The following is a 16,951-nucleotide window of genomic DNA, read 5'->3' as shown; positions in this document are numbered from 1 at the left end:
CACGACGCTACATAACATGATCATGGAGAAGTGTCCTTTTTCGACACGGCCTTGGTTCGTCCGAACTATCGGTATCTATGTATGTGAGATTTTTAGCACACATGTTGAGTTATTTACACAAACCGGAAGATACGCCGATTCTAAAGATAATTATCGAGAATGCACCCGAGATATTAGTTTAGAAATGTGATTTTTTTCTTAATAATACGAATGCTCAATATTTATCACCTTATTCATTACATTGTATAGGGAAGATCCTTTTGAGGACCGAAACGAAAGGCTCTCAGATACAACCATTTGGTGGCATTGGTATATTATCATTGTTTGATGAGCCTCTGCCAACGGAAGTTCGACATGCGATAAGGTTATGGATGATCGTGGTCCACGGGACCAACGAACCGGGGTATCTTGAAACACAATCGGGGGAAAATCGAGGAGTTCTGGGTCCATGTCGATCATGTTGATGGCGCAGTCAAGCTTGAGTTGGGGAGCCTTGGGTGGCACGTTACCAGGGAGGGATATCATATGGTGTAGCATTGGCATCCTAGACTGATACCTGCCTCATTCGGGAAACCAAGCCACCTTCCGATCCTGGCAATTTCAAATAATTTGGGAGATTATGCCGACTGGGCATACCGGGGTATCAACACCTCGTCTACATCGCTTCTCTTGGATCGTAGTCCATGTTGGAGAGGTTCAACTGGCTTGGTGGTTCGGTAATAAGGAGGCATAGGCCAAAAAGTCGTCGAGGACACCCAAACCCGACCCTAATAACTAACAACTGCAGAACAAGAGTCACAAGTGACAAGGCATCCATATTCAACTTCCGAGCTCGCCGAGTTCGCAACATGTGTTGAATGTGGATGGCCGAGGTTGGAAGGCCTATTCTAAAACTGTTGCCTACCTACCCTATACCGCCATGGACTGCGCCATCCCCGCGCATCCCCTCATAACGTCATCCCACCAGATTGAAGCTCGACCTGAGTGTACAACGTTCCGAGCGAGCTCCGTCGCCAATCGCTCAACTCAAGCCTTTGCGCAGCTTGCAGGATGACCAGCGTGAGTCCTCCCGCCCCTCAGTCCGCCGTTCAGCAACATTATTGACTGATACAAGGCGGCGGCTAGCACGGCGTAGCCCGCACCGCGCGGTTCCGAACTGACGAACAGCGCCAACAAGACCTCGAAAAGATCCAGAAATACCGATCCTTGGAAGACCAAGTTCGCCACCAGGTCAGATATGCTCCCTCCCAGCTTCGAGAGGCGACAGGAAGAACACCCTCTAACCCGACATGACACAGATCACCGAGAGCCAATACGGCCTGGAGGCATTCCAACTTACCTCTAAAATCCTTCGTCTTAATCCCGAGTACTACACAATATGGAACGCCCGCAGGCGCTGTCTAATATCTGGCTTATTATCCAAACCATCGGCTGGGTCGTTGCCCTCGAAGGCGTCGCCGAGTACTTCAGCGACCGGCATTCCCACAACCTCTTCCGCCGCCTCGTTTCCCTCATCCTCGACCGAGACCCCGCAAGTCCCCGACCCCCCGACAGCTGGGAGGACTGGTACAACAGTTGATCAAGAATCCGCAGCGACCGCAGATCATGTTTCGCAACAGGAGCAAGATACAGGCGTGATCCGCGCCGAACTGGGCTTCACGATCCCGCTGCTCATGGAGTTTCCCAAGTGCTACTGGATATGGAACTATCGATTATGGGTCCTGCAGCAAGCGAATGAGAGACTCGACGTCGCCGCCGCCCGCCGAATCTGGGAGGAAGAGCTGGGCCTTGTAAGCAAAATGTTGACCAAGGACCGCCGCAACTTCCATGCCTGGGGCTATCGCCGCCATGTCGTGACGCAATTGGAAAGCCCAGTGCTGGACGGGCGAAGCATGGTTGAGCCTGAGTTTGAGTACACAACCAAGATGATCCACGTGGATCTTTCGAATTTCTCGGCATGGCATAACCGCAGCCAGCTGATTCCCCAACTCCTCGCCGAGCGTAAGTCGGACGATGACTCCCGCAAGGCGTTCCTCGATAAAGGTTTATATGACTCTATTGCTGGTGATATATCGTCGCTAACGCATGCATATAGAACTCGACCTTGTCCGTGAAGCCCTGAATGTTGGCCCCGAAGACCAGTCCCTCTGGTTCTATCACCAGTACCTGGTCCTGAATCTTGTTGAGCGAGCTGGCAGTTCGCCAATAGCACCGCATTTGACAGTGGACGAGCGGAAGTCGTACATCCTCCGCGAAATCGTCGACATCAAAGACCTATTAGAAGACTACGACGATATTAAGTGGATATACGAGGCGCTTGTGGAGTATACTACCGCCCTCTGGCAGTTGACAGGCCAGGTTCGAGAACAACAGGAACAACGCGATGTGGGGGTCTGGCTTGCAAGACTTAGAGAGCTGGATCCCATGCGAAACGGAAGATGGAATGACTTGGAGACGCAGCTTGATCTCACAGGGATTCCCACGGAGTGAACCAGTGTTGGGCCAGTTCGCCATACAAACAAAACACTCGTGTATATGAGCATTGCTTGTATATTGTAGAAATAGACGATTCCATCACATTGTGAATGACTACCTGGCCCTGAACACCAACGGGAATACGTAGTCGTCATGCAACTGGCTTGTGCTTACTGTGCACTCGTTGGATCAGATGGTGTTCTATATCTTCATGCATTATTAGAAGAGTGCAAACGAATGAATAAAGCTACAACTACAACCACATTGCAAAACAATCAAGTTTGGATACGCCTTTCATATTTTTGTCTGTCGTTGCTGGATCTTGCTGCCTCTCGCTGTCCACCCGTCACCGACTAGGCGCACATAAGACACAGCCGCCTCACCAGCTGACAAGCCTCATAATCAAGGTTCAGCTCAGCGATCCGACGCATGGTGCGTCTCTCCCATCCAACCTCGCGTCAAAAATGCGGCTGTTGCACACAAGAGAAGTCAAGACATGCAACTTTGAGGGTTCTGACCGGCCGCCGTATGCGATTTTATCGCATCGATGGGGTGACGACGAGATCAGCTTCCAGGATGTCCAGGCCATGCGGGGCAAGTACTGGGCTGCCGCGCTGGACGAAGAACAGGAAAACGCTCTCATCACGTCCAAGAAGGGATTTGACAAGCTGGCCAAGTCGGTCCAGCTAGCACAGCGCAGTGGGTTTGAGTACATCTGGCTTGATACCTGTTGCATCGACAAAACGAACAGTGCCGAGTTAACTGAGGCTATCAACTCCATGTATCAGTGGTACGAGACGGCAGATGTCTGCTACGTCTACCTTGCCGATGTGAAGCCCGCTTTCGAAGAGGACATGCATGCGAATCCGTCAAGCTTTCGGCAAAGCCTCTGGTTTCGGCGAGGCTGGACTCTCCAGGAGTTGATTGCTCCCAGTGAGGTTGAATTCTTTGCCTGGGACTGGAGCTACCTTGGAAACAAGCGGGAGATGAAGCAGTTCACCGACCTCCTCACGGCCATCACCCGCATTCCAAATGAAGTTCTTTGGGGCGACACCCACCCGTCAGAAGCCAGTGTCGCCTCGCGGATGAGCTGGGCCGCAACCCGGGAGACGACTCGAGTCGAGGACTTGGCCTATTGCCTCCTCGGGCTCTTCGACGTCAATATGCCGCCACTCTACGGCGAAGGCGAGAAGGCTTTCACTCGACTGCAAGAGCAAATCTTGTCTCAAAATGACGACGAGACAATCTTTTCTTGGCACACTGAAGTGCCCTCGAACGGTGCCTTCTATGGCTTGCTTGCAGAGCGACCCTCATACTTTGGCAACTCATACAACTTGGAGCCGGTTTCCCGCCTAACTCTTGGTGAGCGTGGGGTCATGACAAGCAAGGGACTAAAGGTAGATTTCAGCCTGCATCCATGCACCGACACCCCGGGTGCCGATTGCTTCGTTATCCTGCACTGTAAACCACCGAGTCTTGACGAGGAGTCTCCAGTCATTTACCTCAAGCGAATATGGGTTGATGAGTTCGCACGAGTCTTTCCACACAAGGTCGTGAGTAGAGGGTTGCAGTCTGCGGAGGGTGTAACCGAAACTGTCTTTGTCAAACAGAAGCCCTCGCGGAAACCCAAATTCATTCGTATCATCGCCGAGAAGACGAATGCTGCCACTTCTTACAGCCCCGGATGGGACATCCTCGACGTTTATCCGAAGACAGGTTGGTCCGAGTCGGGTTTAGAGCTGAGGCCCAGCGACTTTCGCATAGGCCAGGCGTTTGCGTTGTTGCGGATCCGGGTCGACGAGTGTGGGACGATTGATATTGCAGTCGGCTTGAAGGTGCACAACCAGCGGCAAATCAGGAGCTGGTGTGTTCAGTTCCGCTCCGAATCAGCGGCATGGACCGCCGAGGACAACTTTTGGATCATCAGTCAAATTCTTAAAAAACGACCGGATCTTGAAGGCCTCGAGTCGACGTCAACGGAGGATATCAACGGAAGAAGAATGCCCGTGTCGATCACCGTGGTGGAACGGCACGGAGTTCGAAACATAGATCTGGTCCTCAGCGTTGAGAGGCTATCGCCCGTTGGGAATGGTTTCGAGACCGAGGAGGCTATGGAAGACGACTTGCCTTTTCAAAAGGCCTCAAGTCTTGAAGTGGATGTAAGGGGCGTCACCTCGATTGCGACTTGCGTACAGCGGGAACCCCAACGCCCGGTTTGGGGGCTCTCATTCCCGACTCAAAGGATTAATTTAAGGCCACTGAAGGGCATGAACGAATTAAACCACATCTACTTGCCTCAGGAGACGCCTAGTCATACAGAAATATGGTCAGGTTGGGCGCCAAGAACCGAGCTGCTGTACGTGTGTCTGAAGGAAAGTAGCTTCCCGCCCCCTCCCTCTGGCTCTTTTCATGAGTTGTGTTATAGTGGCGACGTGGCCGAGGCTTTGTTCTCCAGCGAATCTGAAGTGGCTGTTCGTATGAACCGGGACACCTGGATCGGGTTGACTCCTTTTGCCTGGGCCTTGGCTGGAAGTCACGTAGACCAAGCCATGTTTCTGTTAAAACACAACCCGTATCAATTAACCAAACTAGCGGCCGGGGGATTCTCAGCAGTTCATGTTGCGGCTGGGCTAGGACAATCGACTGCGATATGCGATCTGGTCAAGTTTATTCTGGACGAAGAGTCCCTCGTTGCCCGATACATGAGCCATGAACTCAGAGAGAATATGCTCATGGCAGCTTCAGAGTCGACCCATGACACGCCGTTGCACATGGCCGCGGCGTTCGCAACCAATATTGAATTCTGGCACGGGCTCGACACAGGAGCTTGGAATTACTTCGTCTCCGGGTCGAGAGTCGCCCGAAACAAATGGGGAGCGACACCTCTTCACCTCGCAGCATTTACGGGGAACCTGGCCGCTGGGATAGCCATCCTAAAGTTTTGGCGAGATGAAGAGATCCAAGTCTCCCATAACTGGGGGAAGGATAAGGTAGCTAGGATGTGTCATGACAGAGCCCACAGCGTGGACGACATGGGACGGTCATGCGCCTGGTACGCCGCGTATAGTGACTCGCCAGAAATCATCAACTTGATTTGTTCCGAGGATGCGCCCCTTGACCTGGCCGATGACAATGGCTTCGCCCCAATACATATTGCTTGCTGTCTCGGGAACGTCTCGAGTCTGAACAAGCTGCTGGAACTGGGCGCCAATATCAATGTCCCAACAAGTGACCTACTGCTTCTTCCGTCGCACTTGGCTTCGATTTACGGGAACATAGACTGCCTAAAGGTCCTCGTGGAACAAGGGGCAAAGATGGATTGGAACGATGATGCAGATTCGCCTCCATTCACTGCTATTACTCTTGCTGTCGCAAATGGTCACTTGGAGTGTGCGCGGCTACTCTGGGACGCTCACCAAATACCGGTTTCTGGAGTTGTTTCGTGTGTTGTGGTCCGCAACGCAGGAGCAGCTATCGAGCATCTGGATATCTTGATTGACGGCGATGAGTTTCGGTTCGAAAATTTGCTTCCTGACCGACCAGGGACTGCTCCGATCCCTATCCGAGTTCACCAAGAGCCCGACGAAGCAGCGAAACGTCATAAGACCAGGTCCTCATGGTTCTCGTGGAACAGCTCTAAACGTACCTAACTTGACAGACATTTCCTACGGGTTGAGTGCAGTATCTGGGGTGTGTAGTCGTGTACGGAGGTAGCAAGGAGAAGTTTCCGGCCACAAGATGGATGTCTACTGTATTATACAGATCACTTGCATGTAACTCGCTATGGCGAGCAACAACCTTTTATTTTGGGTCTCATGATAAAACACTCACTTCACCTAGTTATTAGGAACTGGAATTTAGGACTAGACTGGCTGTAAATCCGGGCATAGCCGCATCACATGCACAAGCAGTCGAGCCAATCCTATACAGCAACATGTACATATTAATGTGAGATGAATATGTTCATTACAATGACAGTCCTAACAACTGTCCTGTCTACAATCCCCGAGCTGTTACATCAAGAGAGCTCGTTCACAACCTGCTCACACCTCAAAGCATACCAAGTAGCTCGTCAAAATTACCTCCCTCGACCACGGGGCCGTCCTCTCCCCCTGCCACGTCCACGTCCTTGTCCTCGTCCTCGGCCAGAAGCCCCCTTACTGGCAACACGGCCTCGGGCAGGGATGTCCTCCGCACTACTAGAATCCGAGTCTGAGCTGTTGACTTCACTGTCCGCCTCCGAGTCCGATTCAACGAGTCGAACGACGGTTGGATGGCCAGTTTGTCTTCTCGCTCGTGGAGGCGATGGACTCCGCGAGCTTTCTTTCTCTCCCGATGATACTGATGAGGGCGTCTGTTTGGATTGGCTCTGGTATTCAGTGTCCGAGCTCGACCGGCGACTGGGACGTTGCCGCACTGCACTGGCCGAACCCGTACGACCGCCTCGAGTGGAGGGTGTGTTGGCTGCTCGATTTGGGGGTGCAGGCGAAGCTGCTATGATGGTGTCAGAACCAGGCTGAGATTTCCGCTTGCCCATCTTGAATTTCTTGCCCCTGAGTGCCATGCGCTCCGCCATGGATAAAAGCTGGGTGCTACCCAGGCTTGTGCTCTCAGTGACAGGTGGCTCTGGCGTCACCGCCTTTGACTGTTTCGCTCGCCGAGCGGTTCTGGAGGCTCGACTATCCTGAAGGGTTGGCGCTGTGACTTCAAGCTCATCACTAGAATCATGCAAGGACGCTGTGGCAGCAGAGATCGTGGTAACTCCGGACTTCCGAGGTCGTCCTCGTCGTCGTGGCTCCTTATTACCTTCTGCGTCCGCCGCAACAATCTCTGCAGCCAGGTCCATTGAAAGCTGTGCCTCCAGTTCCTGAACAGCCTTATCATGTTCGTCATCGCTATCGTGTAATTCTGGTTCGGCCTGGTCGCTTTCATCTGCATTCCCTATATCGCCCTGTTTATTTTGAGTATCCTCATCTGCAGCACTGACTTGGACCAGGTTCGACTTCCTTGGCCGACCTCTAGGTCGTTTCACTGACCCATTGGGTGTGGAGGAATTCTGCGATGTTGAAGTCTTTGCCGGAGAAGACACTGCTGACAATGCGTTCTTGGGAGGGCGGCCACGTCTTTTGGGTATCTTGGGTTCAACTGGTGACCCATTTTGCGTGGACAACTTCTCCTCACTCCCAGCTCCTCCAAACAGGGCGCGGACTGCATCGGCAGCTAGATCGACTGCTGTCCTACCGATTTCCGTAGGTTCATGTGATGGTGAACCGACCGGGTGTAGCGAATCCTCTTCCTCGAATTCATCGGAATCGGCATCTTCGAGTTCTACGTAAGACGCTCTGGGCTTGGCGTGTCGCAACTCTGGCTCATTTGCGTCGAAAAACCGAGCCATTGTCGTTTTCTTCTCAATGGGCTTCTCCGGACTTTTCTCAACAACTTCCGAGTCCCTTTCTTCATCAATCACAGGCTCGTCATCATTGTCCTGGACAGGATCATGCATCAGAGCCTCGGGAGCAGTAGTTGGAGTACCGCCGAACAATGCCGGGTCCATGCTTTCCAAGAAGTCTGGCTCAGCTGTAAGACGAGGTCTTTTATGGTGACTCTTGCCGACGACGAAGTCTGGGTCCTCGTTCGCTCGCTTCGCCTTCCTCTTTGCCGCTCTGATGGACTTCTTGACGAACTCTGGTACATCTGATTCTGGTAATCGCATGGCCTCTTCGGAAGGAGCCTGGAAAGGGTCGAAGAGAATCTTGTCAGGCGTGTCATCTTGTTCATAGTAGCCCATGCCAATGCGCTGCCGACTGATCAAAGATGGGTCAGGATACATGGATGTATCGAGATCTGCCATCTGCGACATGTCCGCATTGGCCAAGCCGTCGTTTGTAGAACCATGAACCCCTTCGGGGTAAGGTTGGAATGGCCCATCGACAGGAGCTTCCACCGCGGGAGGATCGTCCAGCCCCAGGACATGGCTTTGGTCTCCATACCCATTCATGACGGGAGAATGGAGGGGGTTGCCAGAGCCATCCTGTGCCTCGGGCTGATTCTGCATGGCCCGCTCTGCCTCCACCTGTTCGGTGATATCCTGGGCTTTGGCATTATCAGCTTGCTCCCGTAGTGCCTTCATCCGCTTGCTGTCCTTGCTGCGACTCTCTTCTCCGGCAGCCTTGAGCCAGGACAAGTTGTGAACGCGGAAATCAACTAGCGCTTCTACACTACGATCATCGGCAATCGGCCTCGTGTCATGTCCGAGTAGTGTGTTCTTGGGAGTGTAAGGATCTGTGTGACCTACGCGTCGGCAATATGCACAGTTGCAAATGCCTAGACACTTCGGGCATTGCCACTGCTCGTCCTCGAGCACCTTCTGGGGCATCATGTCAAACGCCCTGTAAAGAACACCATAGCAGTAGGACTCGGTACAACCAGGGTTTGTGCACGAGTGAACCCTGTAGCTGTAGTCCTTGTGACAGCAAACGTGGCATCGTCGGAGCTCGCCTTTCTTCTTCTTCCGTTTTCGCTTCTTGGGCTTGTCCTCGCCTTCTGCCTCTGATTCGCTTGGTGTGTTTTCACGTTCCTGCTTCGTAATGTCCTTCCACGGCCGTCTTCGCAACGCCTCTTGGCAGATTTGGGCCACCGCCTTCTTCCCTACCCTCAGGCGTGCGACCTCGAGTGGTTGGGGGGACGACTCAAAGTCCACGAACCCATCATTGAGGATAATCATGGATCGCCACGCCTCATAGTTGGTAACCAGCTCAGACCACGACCACTGCTCGCACCACTGGAGACCCGACATGCATGCACAGGATCGTCCCATCGCATAGCATTCCATACACACGTCGTATGCGTCCTCATCCCCGTCGACCAAGGTACGGGCGCAATGCTTGCAGGTCAGGAACCGATTGAAGATGTTTGACCGGCAGTAGGAGCAAGTGATGCAAGAGTCGAATGGAATTAGCTCCACATCCTTTTCCTTGTAGCCAAACATTTCATCTAAGAGGATTTCTGTGAAGAGACTGAATAACTTTTTGAAGTCGCCAGCTAGTTGTTTTGCGCGCGGCGAGCTGCGCATGATTTCCTGGCCAAGGCCCAGGAAACTCATCTGGGCCAGTTCTGCGTTCTCTTCCATTTCCTGCAGCTGGCGATAGTACTTTTCGAGGGTGAAGTAGATAATGGCTTTGTTCTTGTACTGTTCGTCGCGACAGACAAGTCGTGCTTTGGGGAGTGCTTCGTGGAGCGCCATCTCGAGCGTCTCAGCTGTGGTGCGGTTCCAAGCGACCTTTACCGTCCTCGTTCCCCGATTCCACACCTGATGAGCAGCTAGGGGGGGCACCAAGATGAAATCACCAGCCTTTTGTTCAACAACGTAAACATCAAACGGAGCTTTCTTCCACGCATTGACCTGAGCAAAGTGCTTCTCAATCTCAATGTCGTGCCCAAGCATAGAGAGGAAGTATTCACGGACGACCTCACGGTCCTTGCTCTCAGTCATGAACCAAATGGAGCTGCCAGGTTTCTCTCCGTTCTTGTCACCAGAGGCGTCGACCATAATATTCTGGCCCAAAGAAGCGCACATCTCACGATGGGCTGGAGTGTATGTTCCCTCATGCCCGATGTAACACATCAGATTCTGGGCTCGCATATCATGGGGTAGACTAGACATGAGGTCGCCTGCCGGTGCAGTTGTTGCCTCTTCCCTGAAGACATCATCTTCTTGGGTTTTCGCGCCTCCGTGTTCGCTTGCGTTTTCGTTTAGGTAAAAGAGGTTTGGGTGAATGGCCCTCTGTAGCGCATCGTGCCATTCGGGCGGGCAGTCGATGTCCTTGAGGTACAGGCGCTGACGGCGCTCGTCGCGAAAGTTGTTCGGTGTCCACTGGTCGGTGAGCTGCTTCATCGATCGCAAGTAGTGCCCAGTCGTCATGGGAATGTCGTTCGCAGCGGTGATGTCCCTGACGGTCTCCTCTATGAAGAGTCAACGTTAGCGACTTGGAACCAAGATTGCCAAGAGGAGCACCTACGTTTCTTATCGTATGTCTTCTCTAACCAACTAGAGTCGAAGAGCCATTTTGGCAGCACGGCATCCCAGCCGTCAATAACCAGAGGCTTGCCTCCAGCGACAACGTGGATCAGCACGAGCTTCTCAAACTCCTGTTGCCCCAGACTACGAATTTGCGCTCTCGACACCCGCTGAACCCACTTGAAGTTGGGCGTTCGATCGACTAGACCAGCCAAGTCAAGGTCCGGGGGTATTGGATCGAATTTGGCCTGTGGATGGAGTGAGGTCGGCATCTTGTCGAGTGTCTCGGGAGCGTCGTGTTCGATGCGACGTCGAGGGACGTGATGGCGGGGGCCTTAGGAAGGTCGGGTAATCATGAGGAACAGCAGACGTGATGAAATCGATTTAGAGTAGTAGCAATCACTAATGGCGGCGCGGGTTGTGCAGCCTTCTGTTCAAACGCCCCGGCCATTCAGATGGCAGAGGTGTTCGTGTTTGGTTGTGAATTGCAACAACAGCCTCGTTGGATTGGTCAAGAGGCGGCCCTTCCGACGTCAACTGGGCGCGTCTCAACGTGCATTAAATGCGCAGCCAATCAGAGGGAGAGCACACGCCACTTAAAGAGGCCGATGTCCGTGCAATTGTGCAGGTGGCCGTCACGTGATCTTACCGAAGGCAATTCTGGCGAATGAGCTTAGCATTCCTGTACCGGAGTCTCGGAATCCCGGCCTTCAAGATTTCGGACTCATAGCACTTCTCACTCTTATGGCTGGAGGACTGGGTGTCAAGCACGCGGTTCGGCTGGATTCGCCTCGGATATATTCAATTGTAAGTAGAAACCCCATCCCTTTCGTTGCAAAGTGAATAAAAACTCATCTCCGTTCAGAATATTGGCCATCAATGAGACTCGCAGTTCTTCCTAGGCCTTCGGTATGGGCGCAATGCCGAGCCATATCTGGGCAGACCCCCAGAGCCCTGGGGCGAAGAACCACTCGTCCATCTCTCACTCAACTGTCGAAGGCCTTGAGCCAGTCACGTCCCAGCCATCAACGGGTGCTTGGGTTCCACGAAGCAGGCAAGAAGTCCTCGCCGCTTGTTGGTGAAACACCAACGCCGGAAATCGCCATACCGACGTTGGCGCCCTATCAACCACCACAATCTGGAATTCTGTCGAAGCTTCCAGCCTCATGGATTCCGTACGCTGAATTGATTCGCCTTGACAAGCCGGCCGGAACCTACTATCTGTTCTTCCCATGTCTCTTCTCAACTCTCTTGGCTGCTCCGATGGCCGCCCCGATGGCGAGTCCTGGATCCGTCATTGGCACTTCCCTGTTGTTCTTCTCGGGCGCTCTGATAATGCGGAGTGCAGGGTGCTCAATCAACGACCTCTGGGACAGAAACCTAGATCCCCATGTCACCAGAACTCGCCTAAGGCCGATCGCCCGCGGTGCCATCACACCATTCAAAGGCCTTGTATACACGGGAGGCCAACTCCTTGCTGGACTAGTCGTACTGCTTCAGTTTCCCCTCCCCTGCTTCTTTTATGCTGTTCCAAGCTTGCTCTTCGTCGCTAGCTATCCGCTTGCGAAGAGGGTCACCTATTACCCTCAGTTCGTTCTGGGACTGACGTTTTCGTGGGGCGCAATCATGGGATTTCCCGCTCTCGGAGTCGACCTGTTGACACACTCGTCAGCTTCGACTGCCGCTGGTTTTCTCTACGCCTCCAACGTTGCATGGACAGTGCTCTATGATATGATTTATGCCCACATGGATATCAAGGACGACGTCAAGGCAGGAATCAAGAGCATTGCACTGAAACACGATGCAGAAACCAAGCAAGTCCTGGCTGGACTTGCTGTTACTCAAGTAAGTCTCCTGGCGGCAGCGGGTGTGGCTGCTGGTGCTGGGCCAACGTTCTTCATTGGAAGTTGTGGAGGAGCCTTGGTCGCACTTGGGGTAATGATCAAGCGAGTCAACCTCAAGAATGTCAAGGATTGTTGGTGGTGGTTTATCAATGGTTGTTGGATCACTGGCGGCGTCATCAGTCTCGGAATGGCAGCCGACTATGGCGTCAAGTACATCCAAGAACCTGAGGAACGTAGCTAGTGGATCAGGTACCAGGACCATGTAAAATACTGTGCCATAAGTCATACATTGAGATTGGGGATTAGACCCCGGACTGTTCGTCACACGGCATGTACACATATTGGTGAAGACTTTTGATCTATTTTCCTCAGACCTCGTCTCCCATGATCAGAACCCTAACCTGTAATGCCGATGCAAGCAAGCCGATTTGACTCCTCGTGCCGAAATATGACTTCGTTTCCTTCCCAGAGCTCCGTTTTTAAGATCGGGGCTTCTCCTTCTTCTCCTTCCACAGAGCGAGCAGACCGACACCAGAGACCTTGACGACCTTGAATCGCACACCGGGAATATCACCCTTGGCCTTGCCCTTGCGACCGAAACCAGCCAGGAGGACCTCGTCGTTCTCGTCCACGAAGTTGAGGCAACCGTCATTGGGGACTGCAATCAATCGTTAGTATTTGGTCGTCAGTGCGTGGTCATTGGGGTTTCTCGTACCGAAAGCAGTGACCTTCTTGCCGTTCTTGATCAACTGGACTCGGACACACTTTCGGATGGCGGAGTTGGGCTGCTTGGCCTCGACACCGACCTTCTCGAGGACGATGCCCTTGGCGTGCGAGGAGCCACCGAAGGGAGAGGACTTAAAGGCAGTGCCCAGGGCACGCTTCTTGTAGGCAAGGTCGGCCCATTTCTGGTCCTTTCGGTTCGTTCGCAGCTTTCGCGCGGCGTTAAGACCACGGGGTTTGCCTCCAGCCATTTTTGCTATGTGTTGTTAGTTGGATGTCGAGGATCGTAGGCGGCCACAATGGGTTCGGCAGATGGAATGGGTTGAAGGAGCACCTACCGACTTATCTGTGTATCGCGACGACGGTTGGTGATGTGATTTAGCGGAGACGGCGAAAAGTTGGAAGTTCGGCCAACGAAAATTGTAGGTAGGGTTTGAAGGCCCTAGAGAGGGTGCTGGGCAAGTTGTGGGGGGAAACCACATGATGTGTCACGTGCATCATCGAACCACCACACATGGCTCCACCATACTCTTAGCGTTGGTTTAGCGGGTTCCACCGAGGCTTTGCTGGAGCTCATGGCATGTCCAATGAGGCGACGGTAGGAAGCTCCTGAGTTCAACAGTATTCCGGTCATCTACATCATCGTGGAAGACGAACAGTTCACCATGTCTCAAAATCCTCGACCACAAAGCATGCAGCGTGATCCACCTCCCGCCCTGTTTCTCCATCCATCGCCAAATGTGTCCAATATCTCACTTCCCGGTGTCCCAGCATCAGGGGCTGTGTTCCCAGGTCATTCAAGCTTGAACCGCACCAACCTCGAACGCACCCCCTCAAACCGGTCCGGCACCGTCGTGTCCCCTCATATGCAGCGACCAGGCCGTAGGTTCCTTGCGGAGGAGAGCACGCGCAGTGCTGACAGGACGGATGCCCTGTGGGCGGAAATGCAAGCAACTCTGGAAGAGGTGGAGTTGTCGGCCTCTGGTGGAACTCACGTATTTGGCGCGGAACATGATCGCAAGTTGGCGGATCTACGAGCTGCCCAAATTGCATTGGCTCAAGCCTGGGCCAGGAGCGAGGCTGACGAGGCTATCGAGACTGGACACCGGGACCTCGGTACTTCCGCCGCCGGTGACGAAGTTCGCAACTTGAAAGGCGCTTTGGGAGATACATCAAAGTCTGGCGTTGCCGAAGGGACTGAAGCTGGGAAGAGCACGGCTGGTACCGGTAGTATCCCTCGCCCTGGGAGCAGTGGGACAGGTGTTGAGGGACTGGGCGCCAAACTGGAGGAGGAGACAGAAGTGGATATCCTCCTCGCTAGAAAGCGACGTGAAGCGAATGACCGATACTTTCAACGAGTCAACCAGGGAGTCATTGATGTCGTTACTAGGCTGGAGGATGTTGCGGTCGCTATGCGTGCCGTTGAGCAAGAAAGCAAGGATGTATGGAGCGACCACGATAGCATCGCAGGGATCGCCAGAGGATGAAAATTCCGGTTTAGGAAAACTTCTTATTTTCACATTCAGCTCGGCGTTTTGGGGCAAGTCTTCTTCCTATCTGGTTTAATAGAGCATTCGGGGTCTGTGTCCAGCCTCATGAATACCATGTTGTGTAGATAACACACAAGTTTCATATGGTTTCTAGATGGCAATGTAAATTATTTGAGTATCCCATGTTGGAAATACCATGACTTGGTAGGAGAATGTTCGATACACCTAAAACAGTTGGTGTCATGGTTAACGGCGAACCCACAGCATTCGATCCATCTCCAGGGTTCCTGGATCCGCTGTTATCCTGAGCTCCACTCGCCGACCTAGGCTTCCCAAGTTGAGCAACCACAGCTGGCTCAACGACTGGGCATGGATACCGCAGAAGGCGACCAAGCGGAACAAAAAGAAAGAGTGGGTGATTAGAGGATTGCGGCCATGGGGAGTCGAACCCCAATCTATCGCTAGCAATCCACTGTCAGATGGAAGGCGATAATGCTAACCGTTACACCATGGTCGCTGACTAATTGATGAAAGGTGAGGCTCTATCCGGGATGATCACATCTGGAAGACCAAAGTGACAAAGAGTGATAAATGCCAAATCATTCCAACGGCGAGAATCATAGGATGGGAAGGTGTTCAAGAAATGCGTACTAGCAAACGTCAGTGTATCCCTCTTTTTCACACTAAGAAGGTTTCTTAAAAACTCCAGTTAAAATAAATATACTAGTTATTAAGCTAAGAAAAAGTTGTCTATTCTAAGAAAGCTTGTATAGTATCGGAGGCGGAACACAAATATATATCAGAAGTTACAAAAGGATATAGATCTAAGCGGGAATACACAAAAATAATAGAAGCTACTAACTACCTCAGGTTCACAAAAAATCATTGCTCGAGATCACTAGAGGATAACACAAAGAAATTTGGAACGCAGACCGACCAATAAGAAGAACAATCTCGCCACGCAAAAAGGAAATCTGGCATTCTGTCGCAATGCGACCATCGGGAGTCGAACCCGAATCTATCGCTAACAATCCACGGTAAGATGGAAGGCGATAATGCTAACCGTTACACCATGGCCGCTTATTCCTGTGTATGGGTTTCCTGCTCAAATGTGACACTAGATACTCTTGGGCGCTTATACAGCCCCCATTACTCCACAGTCTTTCCGAAATATTCCCCGCATTCAGCTTCCGTGTTGTCAAATTAACAAGGGAGGAGGAACCAAGGTAGTGGGTACGTCCCGCACAACCAGATCCATCGCATCTATCCGCATTTATTAGGTTGGAATGCGAGGCGTATGCTCTCGGCGAGACCGCACTGAAAGGTTGCACGCACTTTGGTTCATGGGTGGTGCCACAACTGGTGAAGGACTTCAGGCACCCGTTTAACTTAATGCGTTAGTCCCTTCATGGTTGGGAGGTGTGCCTGAAATGGAGCGGTTATTCCTCGGGTGCCTCGGTTTCCGCGTGACAATGCGTCCAGTGGACAGACCCGTGCCTTCGCTTCCGCCGCCCAGTGCCCGTTGCCAGCCTTTACCTGATCGCATGCGACCTTGACTCAGGCTCCCTCAACTTGCGTTCCCCAACGACGTCCCTATAACATACCACCGATTCGCTCCGTAATCCAACACCCATCCAACTCGCTTCACCGACAATCAACACGACAATCATCGGAACCATCGCCTACTGCAGCCACCCTTGTTGTCAGACCCCTTTGATCACCATGAAGCCCTTCACCATCCTCGCCGCGACTCTCGCCATCCTCCCCGGCGCTCTTGCCGTTGACCAAAAGAAGTCGGTTATCGTCTGGTTTGAGGACGAATCTACACCTGACTCCGCCATCAACGACGCTAAGCAGTCCATCCTCGATGCCGGTGGCAAGATTACCCACATCTACACCCTCATCAAGTACGCCCGTCGCTCCCAAAGGATATGGCATCTGCCATGAATAGTTTGCTGACGACTTTCAGGGGATTCGCTGCCATCTCCACGGAGAAGGCGCTAGAGCAGGTTCAGACCTGGGGCAACAAGTACGAAGTCCACATTGAGGATGACGAGGTCGTCTCTACGGACTGATGTCACGGAGACATGAACAAACGAACCGGCGATTATTTCGAATTTGATGGAGCGCGGCCTGGGAATTGACAACTGCCACTTTGGCGGCCAGAACTGTTCGGCGTTTAGAGACAAGTTCCTCAACAGGGAGCGAAAGAAGAGGAAACACTCGTTGACAGAGCATGGGCTTGTTTGGACTCAGAAGGAGCAGTGCCGCACGGGCTGGATCGGTCGCGGAATCATTGCGTTGTGTACATATCTCATTCTGCATTCGTAGAGAGTCAAAACTTGAGACCCTACACTATCCGCTACCAATATTCTCGTGACGATGTACAAGGTTTATGGCTT

General features: G+C 52.6%; 7 protein-coding genes and 2 non-coding genes across 9 annotated transcripts; 5 read left to right on the top strand and 4 right to left on the bottom strand.

The window, feature by feature from the left end:
- The first annotated feature begins 981 nt into the window (after nt 1–981).
- On the top strand, nt 982–2,747 carry BGZ61DRAFT_452624 (uncharacterized protein). Its single transcript, XM_046245978.1, has 4 exons — nt 982–1,059; nt 1,126–1,230; nt 1,299–2,043; nt 2,096–2,747. The coding sequence occupies exons 1-4, from the start codon at nt 1,051–1,053 to the stop codon at nt 2,488–2,490; spliced, it is 1,254 nt and encodes a 417-aa protein (XP_046104469.1). The 5' UTR covers nt 982–1,050; the 3' UTR covers nt 2,491–2,747.
- Nucleotides 2,748–2,939: 192 nt separating this feature from the next.
- Nucleotides 2,940–4,291, top strand: BGZ61DRAFT_494221 (heterokaryon incompatibility protein-domain-containing protein; the record flags this gene model as incomplete). Its single annotated transcript, XM_046250750.1, has 2 exons — nt 2,940–3,872; nt 4,154–4,291. The coding sequence occupies 2 exons, from the start codon at nt 2,940–2,942 to the stop codon at nt 4,289–4,291; spliced, it is 1,071 nt and encodes a 356-aa protein (XP_046104468.1).
- Nucleotides 4,292–6,553: 2,262 nt separating this feature from the next.
- Nucleotides 6,554–10,764, bottom strand: BGZ61DRAFT_352779 (uncharacterized protein; the record flags this gene model as incomplete). The annotated part of the gene is made up of 2 exons (XM_046240453.1): nt 6,554–10,437; nt 10,494–10,764. The coding sequence occupies 2 exons, from the start codon at nt 10,762–10,764 to the stop codon at nt 6,554–6,556; spliced, it is 4,155 nt and encodes a 1,384-aa protein (XP_046104467.1).
- Nucleotides 10,765–11,196: 432 nt separating this feature from the next.
- BGZ61DRAFT_420907 (4-hydroxybenzoate polyprenyl transferase) lies at nt 11,197–12,577 on the top strand (the record flags this gene model as incomplete). The annotated part of the gene is made up of 2 exons (XM_046243497.1): nt 11,197–11,299; nt 11,358–12,577. The coding sequence occupies exon 2, from the start codon at nt 11,372–11,374 to the stop codon at nt 12,575–12,577; it is 1,206 nt and encodes a 401-aa protein (XP_046104466.1). The 5' UTR covers nt 11,197–11,299; nt 11,358–11,371.
- Nucleotides 12,578–12,696: 119 nt separating this feature from the next.
- Nucleotides 12,697–13,621, bottom strand: BGZ61DRAFT_36857 (ribosomal protein S12/S23). The gene is made up of 3 exons (XM_046241901.1): nt 13,402–13,621; nt 13,052–13,315; nt 12,697–12,994 (listed from the first exon to the last, which is right to left on the bottom strand). The coding sequence occupies exons 2-3, from the start codon at nt 13,308–13,310 to the stop codon at nt 12,816–12,818; spliced, it is 438 nt and encodes a 145-aa protein (XP_046104465.1). The 5' UTR covers nt 13,311–13,315; nt 13,402–13,621; the 3' UTR covers nt 12,697–12,815.
- A 103-nt stretch (nt 13,622–13,724) lies between these two features.
- On the top strand, nt 13,725–14,546 carry BGZ61DRAFT_352555 (uncharacterized protein; the record flags this gene model as incomplete). The annotated part of the gene is made up of 1 exon (XM_046240442.1): nt 13,725–14,546. One exon carries the CDS (start codon nt 13,725–13,727, stop codon nt 14,544–14,546), a length of 822 nt encoding a protein of 273 aa, XP_046104464.1.
- Nucleotides 14,547–14,977: 431 nt separating this feature from the next.
- Nucleotides 14,978–15,066, bottom strand: BGZ61DRAFT_t125. Its single transcript has one exon. It is a non-coding gene; the product is annotated as a tRNA-Gly (tRNA).
- Nucleotides 15,067–15,540: 474 nt separating this feature from the next.
- On the bottom strand, nt 15,541–15,629 carry BGZ61DRAFT_t124. The gene has a single exon. It is a non-coding gene; the product is annotated as a tRNA-Gly (tRNA).
- A 247-nt stretch (nt 15,630–15,876) lies between these two features.
- Nucleotides 15,877–16,904, top strand: BGZ61DRAFT_452614 (uncharacterized protein). Its single transcript, XM_046245977.1, has 2 exons — nt 15,877–16,456; nt 16,519–16,904. Exons 1-2 carry the CDS (start codon nt 16,272–16,274, stop codon nt 16,622–16,624), a joined length of 291 nt encoding a protein of 96 aa, XP_046104463.1. The 5' UTR covers nt 15,877–16,271; the 3' UTR covers nt 16,625–16,904.
- Nucleotides 16,905–16,951: the final 47 nt, after the last annotated feature.

This window comes from Ilyonectria robusta (assembly GCF_021365365.1).
Source record: "Ilyonectria robusta strain PMI_751 chromosome Unknown BGZ61scaffold_10, whole genome shotgun sequence".
Lineage (NCBI taxonomy): Eukaryota > Fungi > Ascomycota > Sordariomycetes > Hypocreales > Nectriaceae > Ilyonectria > Ilyonectria robusta.
Note: the sequence above shows the minus strand (reverse complement) of the source record. Positions and strands in the feature narration are given on the sequence as shown.